The sequence below is a fragment of the Ictidomys tridecemlineatus genome, chromosome 4 (assembly GCF_052094955.1).
Source record: "Ictidomys tridecemlineatus isolate mIctTri1 chromosome 4, mIctTri1.hap1, whole genome shotgun sequence".
NCBI lineage: Eukaryota > Metazoa > Chordata > Mammalia > Rodentia > Sciuridae > Ictidomys > Ictidomys tridecemlineatus.
In genome coordinates, this window is record NC_135480.1 from 54293337 (window position 1) to 54304706 (window position 11370).

The 11370-nt window shown below is 36.1% G+C and overlaps 1 protein-coding gene across 2 annotated transcripts; it reads right to left on the minus strand.

The window, feature by feature from the left end:
• Window positions 1–3210: 3210 nt before the first annotated feature.
• Window positions 3211–9387, minus strand: LOC144376793 (olfactory receptor 5P4). Of its 2 annotated transcripts, XM_078045072.1 has the most exons (2): window positions 9361–9387; window positions 3211–4149 (listed from the first exon to the last, which is right to left on the minus strand). In XM_078045072.1, the coding sequence occupies exons 1-2, from the start codon at window positions 9385–9387 to the stop codon at window positions 3211–3213; spliced, it is 966 nt and encodes a 321-aa protein (XP_077901198.1). The 2 variants fall into 2 exon arrangements, with proteins under 2 accessions (XP_077901198.1, XP_077901197.1); XM_078045071.1 differs by lacking the exon at window positions 9361–9387.
• Between the last annotated feature and the right edge of the window lie 1983 nt (window positions 9388–11370).

An 11370-nucleotide genomic window follows, 5' to 3' on the forward strand; every position in this document is an offset into this window, starting at 1 on the left:
TCTTCTTAAAAACAACTTTATTGCAGTGTAATACACATACAGGACTTTTGACAAATGTATGCATCTATATTACCACCATCTCAAAAATAATATACAATGATTTCATGGCCCTCTCTTGTCCCTTTGTTTTTAACCTTCTCCAATACCCTGTTACAGTAAATATTTTATAAATTCTTGACAAATGTTTATAAGCCCCTAAGTCCCAATCTATTTCAGAAGGGGAATGTTTCTCAGAAATTTATATAGATTAAGAAATTTTTAACGCAACAGATCAGAATCTTTTCAAATTCCTTTCCCTGCCTATGATCTGTAGTAATTGAAAACTTTTAATAAAATTGTTTGAAATGAGTTTTTGATTTTTCGTAACAGGAATATTGATCTTCACTTACTGACTCACACCTGGCATCTTTCCAAGCCTTCATGCCCTTCTCTTCCAGGATTAGATTAATTGACGGTGAGTTTTAAGGGAAAAAGTTAGTTATGCAATTGTATTATTTGACTAGGGCTATTATAACAAAGGGATAAAAGCTCTGTGTCTTAAAAAAACATAAATTTATTATCTCACAGTTCTGGAGGCTAGAAGTCAAAGATCAAGGTGTTGGCAGGATTGGTTCCTTCTGAGGGCAGTGAGAGAGAATATGTTCCATGTCCCTCTCCTAGCTTTTGAAATTTGAAGGTAGTCTTTGGCATTCCTTGGCACATAGAAGCATCCAGATTTCCATCTTTATCTCTGCATGGCATTCTCCCTGCATGATGTCTGTGTCCAAAATCCCCCTTTCTTCAAGGACATCAGTCATACTGTATTAGGAATCCACCCTATTCCAGTAAACTCTCATCTTAACAAATTAAATTTGTAATGAACCTATTTCCAAATGCAGTTACATTCTGAAGTATTAAGGGTTAAAAGTTCAATATATGAATTTTGAGAAGACATGATTTACCCCCAAAACAACATCCCAGCCCTTCTTTTTCCTCCTTTCTCTTGGGACCAGGCCTGCCCTCAGTGCTTATGACTGTTTTGGGCCATGTTGTAAGCTGATGGGTAAAAATAGTTTCAATGGAAAGATCTGAAAGTGACAGAGAAGGAGAGAGTATCAAATTCTAGGATTCAGAGCATGAAAACAGGGCTGGGGGTTTAGCTCCATGGTAGAACCCTTGTCTAGCATGCACAAGGGTTTGGGTTTGATCCCCAGCAGTGCAAATAACCAAAAGAGAAGAACAGAATATGAAAACATGTGTCCACAAATAAAAAGCACGTTCCCTAATGTCATCCCTTTCATTTCTACAGGTACTATTTTGCTCTTCCATATATCTTCATTTCATTTTCACGCTTCAATTGATTCAAAACTTCTGAGAGTAAAACGAGCATAGATCTATAACCTGAACAATAAGGACTTAACAAGACAAATGCATCCACATCTCTTAAGTCTGGATGATTTTAATTACTTGAATCGTTTAGAGTTGAAACACACAGGGCCAATCCAGGCATAGAGTTATCATAATTAATTGGGAAGCATTTTAACATCTAAACCAAAGGGGCTTAGATAAATGAGGTCAATACATAAATATTTTCCTTTTAAGAGAAGAAAAGAGAAGGAATGAGGCCAGCCATGTATAAAGGTGTGCAGTGAGGACTACCCCAAGTTTTTTGGAATACCAGTCTCACCAAGAAGTGACTGAGAAGTTACTGAGAAAGGAAATGAAGGAGATGGAACAGCTTTAGAAGAAATATGATAAATTTGGTCAGAGCACACTTGAGTCTGAGAATCTGGGGAAAAGGCCAGTGAAGAAGTTCATGTGGTTTTCAAGAAAGACCACTCAGATGGCCATTGACCTCATGGGAGAAGATAGGGTCACTCAAGGAACCACTGGGAGATGGGGAGAGAGGGTAAGAATGAACCCTGTTGAAGGGCCAGGTGTGGAGGGCAAGGTGAAGAGGACAGCTGGAAGCAGCCTGTGAAAAACGTCAACCAGCCGAGTGCAGGTTCCCACCACAACACTAAGACGGCCCGTCCGAAACCAGGCTGAAAGCATGCCTTGAGAGCTCTCTGTTTGCCTAGGGCCATGTCTGTGGTGTCTTTAACTCCAGAAGTTTTGTACTAAAGAGGATTATGGGTCCATAAAGATGCAGGTAAACAAGCATAAATGGGGAAATAGGACCAATGGCTTTTAGGCTGAAGAAGAGGCACTATCCCTTGATCTGGTCAGTGAAGAACCCAGGAATGGGAGGTCGGCTTGTGAAATGGTCCCTTCACACTGTCTCAGGATTTGTCCAACAGTATTGCTATACTACTAATAAAAAATTCATCAGCTTAAATACGAATCAGAAATTATTGCAGAAGAAGTTAACACAGGAGGCAGGGAATCAAGTTAGAGGCAATTGCCATAACCAGACTACATCTTGAGCAGTTTTGCAAAGCACAGTAGAAGTAGTGACACTGGATACCCCTTGAGAGATACAGAAGTGCATGGCAAATATATTTTTTGGCTTGAACCATAATTTTCTGTATATCAGCTCTTACTCAGGGAAGTCCAATGAAATGTCTGCTTCCAAAGTTCTATTCTAAAGCTGATCTATGAAGACTTCAATTAATAATAAACCTCAGCTGAAATTCATTTTAGTTTCTTCTGTGCTATCTGAGTTGATTCTCATAAGGACCAAGAGCAGAATCATTCATTTTTGCTTTGGTTTAATTAAAAGGAAAATAAGTAGGTTTTTTTTTTTTCTGAGACATCAACATCACTGTTTCCAAAAATGTCAATATCCATTGCTCATGGCTAGGAAGGACCTTAAAGGAAGTGACCTGAACTACCTGACTTGTCAGTGTTGCTGATTATTACACATCTACTGGGCATTTCTTTCCCAAATGTTATTTTACAAGATAAAATTTTCAATAAATTTGATCTTTGAAATGTCTCTATTTAAATAGGACTCTGTAATTGGTAAATAGGAAAGATTTCAAGGTAGCAACTATATTCTGAAGTATTCTTACCTTGTAAAATCCATATTTCTTTTGAATCCAGCAGCTGATCGTGTAAATGACACATTTAACTTCAAAAAATGGAAATAAACATTGGCTTTCCATATTGACAAGGAGCAGTTCGCTGACATGAAGTAATTAAGTTAATGATAAATATCATTAAAATATCAAGCACCAATGTCCCCCAAATCATTGATTTTGTTATTTGTGGATTTATATCTGATTTAATTCAAGAAAACCAATGTGTTCTAGCCATCAGTTTTCTCATGGCCTCTTTCACTTCCTTGTTCCTCAGACTATAGATGAGAGGGTTCAACATGGGGATCACCACTGTGTAGATCACAGAGGCCACTTTGACCTGATCAGCTGAGTAGCTTGACTTGGGCATCACATACACAAACAAAACTGTCCCATAAAACAGCGTGACTGCGGTGAGGTGAGAAGTGCAGGTAGAGAAAGCCTTGTTCCTTCCCTCGGTGGAGCGCATCTTCACGATGGAGTGGAGGATGTATATGTAGGACACAATTATGGTAAACAATGTGCTTATCAGAACAGAGGCAGAAGAGATGGCAGGAGAAATCTCAGCGATGTAAACATGGCCACAAGAAAGCTTCAGGAGTGGGAAGAGGTCACAGAAAAAGTGGTTGATTTTATTTGGGCCACAGAAGGACAGGTTCATCAAACAGCCTGTAAATGATGATGCATTCATGCAACCACCCAGGTAGGATGCTCCCAACAGAAGGAAGCAGACCAGTGGGGACATCTGGGTGGAGTACAGCAGGGGAGAACAGATGGCTACATATCGGTCATAGGCCATGGTGGCCAGGAGAAAGCACTCTGTTGTCCCAAAAGTGACATCTGAGCCGAGCTGGGCTATGCAGCCTGTGAGAGGGATAGTAGTTTTTTCTCTTAAGAAACTGATGAGCATTATTGGTGTAACTGACGTGGAATATCCTATGTCCACAAAGGCCAAGTGGCTGAGGAAGAGGTACATTGGGGTGTGGAGCTGTGGGCTGCTTCGGATTAACAGGATTATGCTGATATTCCCCACTATGGTCACTGCATACACTGCTAGGAAAACCACGAAGAGGATGGCACATAGTGTGCGATTGTCTGTTAATCCCAAAATGATGAACTCTGTCACTGCCGTATGGTTTTCAGTCTCCATCTCTCCATTTAATGGTGCCTACCAAAACCAGAACCAGAGGCAGTTTAACTGGCTGAAATGATCCCATGATTAATGTGTGCACCTAAATATAAGCTTGCAGTTAAGTTTTTTAAAATGGCAAATTTTGTTTCACTTATAGAATACTTTGGGTACACAAGTTTTCTTTTCAAATTCTATAAAATATTAAAATTGAAAACTCAATTATCTTAGAACCCAGATATTAGATTTCTAATTGTGCAGCATAGAGCAAGTCTAATCCCTATGTGCACAAGAAATATATAAATGGATATATATGTAACACTGATGGTAATAACATAACTATAAATAACTTAAATGTTCATGGGAAGGCCAGCTCTTAGTTTTTCCATTCCCATCCCAATGTACCTCTGCCCTATGTTCTCTATTTAGTAAATGCTCTCTCTATTTATGCAGCTTACTGGGCCAATAAAGGTAGAATTGACTTGGATATCTCTTTCTTTCTGACTTTCTCACTTTCTTGGAATAATAATCATACTGTTAATTATTATAATCAATACCAAGAGCTGGCTCGTGTCTATATTCAAGATGGAAAGGCCAAACAGAATTTTTAGTACTGTTATGAGATATTTCATAATGTGTCCTAGATTATTTCTTTATCATACCTTTTTATGCTTATGGGATTGTGTGAAGCAATAACAGTCTAGGTGACATTATGGACTAGCATTATAAGTAAGTAGAAATACTTGGTGACTTGCATTAGGTTATTTTTAGTTTTGCCAGTTCCAATAAGCAATGGTATGGAAATAAGTAGTAAGGGCACTTGACACAAGCAGGAGGATTAGGGAGGTCAGGGTGTTGTAGCTAGCTAGGAAATCGAGAAAATTACATTGAAAGAAACATTATAATTAGCATTTCAGAATAATGGTTCTGAAATATAGCACATGAGCAAAGACAGGAGAGAATGCTAGTCACGTTCATCCTTTTCCAAGACTCTAATCTAAAGACCAGCATATTCTTTAGAATAATTTGATTTTCCTTCAAAAACCCCTATTTGAAGAATAATTTTTTAAAATGTTTTTTTAGTTGTAGTTGGACACAATACCTGTATTTTATTTATTTTTATGTGGTGCATTTTTAAAATATTTTTAAAAATGCATATGTAACTATCAGCAACCATGCTCTGAGTCAAAGATTCTGTCAAATTGTATACTATCAACATCCCATAGGATTAAGTGTCAGAATTATCAGATTCTTTTTTATCTAGACAAAGACTCAAACCAGAAATATATTTTTAAAGAAAATAGGCATATAAAAGACACACATATTTCTAAAGTTGGATTATGGTGCCAGATATTAGATTTCTAATTGTGCACCATAGAGCAAGTCTAATCCCTATGTGCACAAGAAATATATAAATGGATATTTACAACACTGATTGTAATAACATAATCTGTAAATAACTTAAATGTTCATGGGAAGGCCAGCTCTTAGTTTAGTGATTTGTAGAGATATCATGGACTTTGGGGCCATGAAAACCTGGCATTAGTTTCTAACTCTACTTCTTATAGTATATGGAATCATGAGAATATTATAAGAATTTCTTGATTTTCTGTTTTCTTATCTGTAAAAAAGGAGATACATACCTCATGTGATTCTTGTGTTAATTTGTATGATGTAGATAAAACACCAAGCCCTGTTTTCAAAGTAGAGGAATAACAAATAGGTCCTCAATTTCTAACAGTTTCTTTGAAATAGTAATTTGTTATTTCTGGAACGTACAGGAGAATTAAATATTTCTATGTTGTTAAAAAATAAGAAGTATAAACTAGTTAAATATCTACTGAAACAGTGGGGAGAGGCTCCAAGGAATTGTTGCTGTATAGCAAAGCCATATTTAAGTATCATTTGGGTCATTTGGGATATTGCCCCAAATTACTTACTTCACTTGAAGTTACGAATTAATTACTGCACTTGTTTTGTAAAATTATACAGACAAATCACTGGAGAGAGAATTAAATGTACTCACCTACTGAGACAGAGAACTAAAATGTGTACATGATTATGTAAAAGTCTGAGCGAAATATTTTCTAAATACTCAGGGGTTTCATTTATTTTTAATTAAATGATGTGAAAAAATAAATCACAACATTTTGCTATAATTTAAGTTGATTTTTAGATTAAAATGACTAATATGCTTGCAGCAGTTTGTGGCACTGCTGAAATGTGGCCATATGCAGTGGCCCAGGTATGCATGCCACCTACACTTAGAGATACTTTGGGTTTGGTTTACAAAGATGCATCCAATAGAATTGCAATATTATTTTCATAGAAGTGACATAAACTTTAAAAATAATGTATTTCTACATTTTTTGTGTGGTAGGGATTTAACCCAGGGATGCTTTACCATTGAACTACATCCTAAGTCCTTTTTATTTTTCATTTTGAGACAGGGTCTCACTAAGTTGCTGAGGGCCTGGATAAATTGCTGGTCTTGAACTTGCAATTCTCCTGTCTGTCTCCTGAGTCACTGGGATTACAGGCCTGTGCCACCACAACCAGTTATTTCCCATATTTTATAGATTTGTCCTAGACATGATATGCGTTACACTGATTACTGGTAGACATAATAACTCTTTCTCTGTCTGTTATCTACTCTGGTCCACTATTGTGTGTGTTTTCAAATAGAACAATAAAGGTTACACTAACATTTTTTAAGACTCTGACATATATAGTTTCTGCATTGCCTGTTCACTTGTCATCACCACCATTAGCTTGTGGTGTTCTTTAACTATGGCTACATAACACAATATTCACTAGGTTAAAAGTCAGGTTCCTTTTATCCTGAATTGGAAAGTTCATAGGAAATTCTTTTTTGGAAAAAGGCTAAGCCTGATGATCTACATTTGGAGGATTTAGCAGCTCAAACATCTAGACTTCAACAAATTAGGAAATGGACATGTTGTGAGGTTCCATGTGTCCTAGAAAGACAGTTCATTTAGGTTTTAAAAAAACATGACTGTCCAGGTTCTTGGCCTTTCCACCAAAGAACTGAGCCAGACAGCAGAGGTTAGCGAGGAAGGGTTTATTGAAAGCAAAAGTATAATCTGGGAGTATACTGGGAGTGGGCCAAGCTGTGAAGTAGCTCAAGTTCCCATCAACGCAGTGGAGATTGCTTTTTTTGGTATGTGCTAGCTCTCCACTTCTCCCCTGTGTGGATTTGGGGTTGATTGGCACCTTGTTTGACAGCTGAACCTGACACAATTTCTTTTATACTGTAAAATGGTAAGTTTCTGCCTGCCCCTCTTCCCCTGGAAAATGCATAAAAGAGGAACAAATTGAAATGCTAAAAATATGTTGACAAGCAAAGAGTTAAATTTAGGTCAGTCCCTCGGGCTATTTCATATAAAGGGCTTTCCCTGCAGGGACTTGAATTTCTCCTTGTGGTCATCTAACTTCTTCCCTTTAACCTCACGAAGACCCAGTTTTGTCTCAGAGGCTGGGCTTCAGGTGGAGTGTCAGGGGTGGCAACCTCCCTTCTGCTTTTTCTGTTCCTTCCCATGCCCTATCTCCTACCTAACTGTGACTGATGAGTGACACAAATAGGTAGCCAATGAGTCCATAAAAACATCCCAGATCACATCTGGGAGAATTAAATTCCTTTCATTCCTGTCTTTCCACTAACATTTTGTTCACAACTCTTGACTACTACTACTACTTTTCTTTTAAAAATCCTTTAAAAATCTTCCTCTTTCCCTGGTGTGAAGATACAGTCTCTATGACTGTTTTTGAATCCATATTTAATGGTCCAGTACTAGAAATAGAGGAGGCATAAAATAGACATTTGTTGAATTGATGTTAAATCATTTTTTTAATCTATGCTATGGCCAATTAAAATAGTAACTCTGACATCTCTATCTTTACTCAAGAGTCAAGGGTGTAGCTCTGTGGTAGAGTATGTGACTAAAATTATTCATCTTGTTTAACTCAAAGTTTGTGCCTATGGATGAGTAACTCCCCATGTCCCCCACCCTCAGGTGTTGGACCCACAATTCTATTCTTTCAGTCAGTGAACTTGACTATTTTAGATACTTTATTTAAGTGGAATCATGTAGCACCAGTCCTTCTGTGACTGATTTATTTCATTTTGCATAATATCTTAAAGGACATTGAAGTTGCATATCGCAAAATTTCCTTTTCTTTTAAGCTAAATAAAATTCCACTGTATGTATATGCCACATTTTCTTTATCCATTCATCTGTCAAAGGCGATTTAGTCAGTCTTTACATCTTAGCTATTTTGAACAGTGCTGCAATGAACATGGATTAATTGAATCCAGAAAATACTGATTTCAATTATTTTGGACAAATACTCAGAAGACATGTTTCTGGATCATACAGTGTTTTTTATTCTTAATTTTTAAATGAACCCTTATATTGTATTCCTTGGGGGGACTGTTGAGAGCCACAGCGGGTCAGAATGACTCCTGGCATTTGCCAGAGGGAATGTTTGAAAGGTGATGTCAGCGAACCATTGAGATGATGACTTGAGTTAAGCTATATATAATTGCTGTGATGCTGGATTGATTGTATTCTATATTTGATCTTTACTGTCAGGCAAGGGGCGTTGCTTGGGGAAGATCCGGAGGAGGGATTTCCGGTTGATGTGTGGTGTGTCTAGGGAGAAGGCCGTGTGTGTGTGTGTTTGTGTGTGTGTGTGTGTGTGTGTGTGTGTGTGTGTGGCCTTCGAGGGAGTTTGGAAATAAAGTTTGTCCCTGCTTGAGTGGCTCGTGATTTGTGCCCAGCCAGACCAAGGCAGGGGACTGTACCATTTTTCATTCCCACCAATGGTGTACAGACTCTAAATTCCCCATATCCATGAACACACTTCTTGTCTTTTTTAAAAAAATAATAGCCATTTATGCAAGCATGAGACAATATCTAATTTTGGTTTTGATTTACATTCAAGTAATGACAAGTGACATTGATCATCTTTTAATTATCCAGTGGCTATTTTTGTCTTCTTTGGAAGAGATATAATTTTATGTAGCTTCTTAGTTCATTTTTAATTGGGTTATTAGAGGATTTTTTTTAGTTATTGAGTTAAAAGTGTTCCTTATATGTTTTGGAAATTAAATCTTTATCAGGTACATGCAAATATTTTCTCATTCCATAGAATGCCTTTTCACTCTGATGATAGTTTTCTTTGCTGAGCAGGAGCTTTTTAGTTTGACACAGTCCTTTTGTCTATCTTTGCTTTCATTGCCTGTGCTTTGGGTCAATTTAAAAAAAAAATCATTGCCCAGAGCAATGTCGTGAAGCTGCCCCCTATGTTTTGTTTTAGAAATTTTTTAGTTTCCAATCTTACATTAAGTCTTTACCCATATAGAGTTTAGTTTTGCAAATGGTATAAGATAGAGGTCTAATTTGATCCATTTATATTCACTTATTTAATTTCCCAATACCATTTGTTGAGGAGATTTGCCATTCTCCATTATGTAGTCATGGCACTTAAGTATCATTTGAGCATGCCTGTAAGGTTTATATATGAAATTCCTATCTATTCTTCTGATCATATGTCTATCTTTATGCCAGTATCACACTGTTTCAATTATTGTAAAGGTATTTTGAAAGTATGATGCTTCAGCTTTGTTCTTTTTTCTCAACATTATTTTGGCTATTTGGAATCTTTGTGGTTCCATATGAATTTTAGGATTAATTTTTTCACTTATGGCAAGAATATAATTGGGATTTGATAAGGATTGTCTTGATTCTATAAATTGCTTTGAGTAATGTGAACATTTTAATAATATTAGGTCTTCCAATCCATGAACACAGATGCCTTTTCATTTGGTTATATTTTCTACCATTACATTCATCAATGTTTTGCAGGTGTCAGGGTACAGATCTTTTCTTTCCTTAGTTTATTCCTATGCATTTTACTCTTTTGGACTATTTTAGAATAGGATTATTTCTTAATTTCTTTTCAAATAGTCCATTGTTAATGTATAGAAAAGCAGCTGATATTTTTGTTTTTGATCTTACAACTTTATTGAATTCCTTTATTAATTCTGACAGCTTTTTGGATGAATATTTATCTTTTGACTCTGGATTTTTGTCCATTTATGTTTAAGGTAATTATTGATAAGTAAGGACTTACTAGTGCCATTTTGCTAATTGTTTTCTTTCATGGTTCATCTTTTCCTGTTCTACTGTCTTCCTTCATGATTTGTTGATTTTTTATAGTAACATTCTTTGATTCCTTTCTCTTTTTTGTCTTCATAGGTGTTTTCTTTGCAATTATCATGAGGTTTATAAAATATCTTATAACTATTTTAGGCTGATAATCTTAATTATACAGAAAACTCTATACTTGCCAGGTATGAGGGCTTATACCTGTAATCTCAGTGATTCTGGAGGATGAAGCAGGAGGAAAATAAGTATGAGGCCAGCCTGGGCAACTTAATGAGACTCTGTCTCAAAATAAAAAATAAAAAGGGTTGAAGATGCATTTAGTGATAGAGTACCCCCAGGTTCAATCCCCAGCACCATCTTCCTGATATCACTTCCCTTATCTTCCATTCTTATCAGAAAGAAGAATTCATGTGAGACAGATACTCTATACATTTATAATTTTGCCCAGAGTATTTTATCAAATATAATTTTAGTATAGTAGGAATAGGTTATGTATCTTCTTAACAACCTATAAGGAAAAAAAATGGGAGAAAGGACCACTTGAAGTTAGGTTGGAGTTGGGAGAAGAAGGTTGAAGGTAAATGGTTGCCAAGAGTTATCAATGTGAAAATTACATCAGTAAAGAAAAGGTATAGTAGTATAAGTATAGTGCAAAAATTTTAAGGAAAAAATTGTTAAAAGAAAAATGAACTAGATGCCTAACAAACAGGGTATTATATAATTAAAAAGTCTTGAAATAATAAAATGATAGAAATGAGAACATATTAGCTGTTGCCAGAAGTTAAGGAGAGGATGAGAAAGGAAGGAAAGTCATTGGGTTATAAAAGGTAGCATGGGTGATCTTTATGGTAATGTAAATATTCTACATCTTGATGGTATCACTGTCAATATACTAGTTGGAATATTGCATGATAATTTTACAATATGTTATTATTGGGTAAAAGGAATATAGAATCTCTGAATTGTTATTATTTCTTACAATTGTATGTGACTGTCCAATTATTTTAAAATAAAGAGTTCAATTAAAAAGCAAAGGTAAAACCATCTAGAA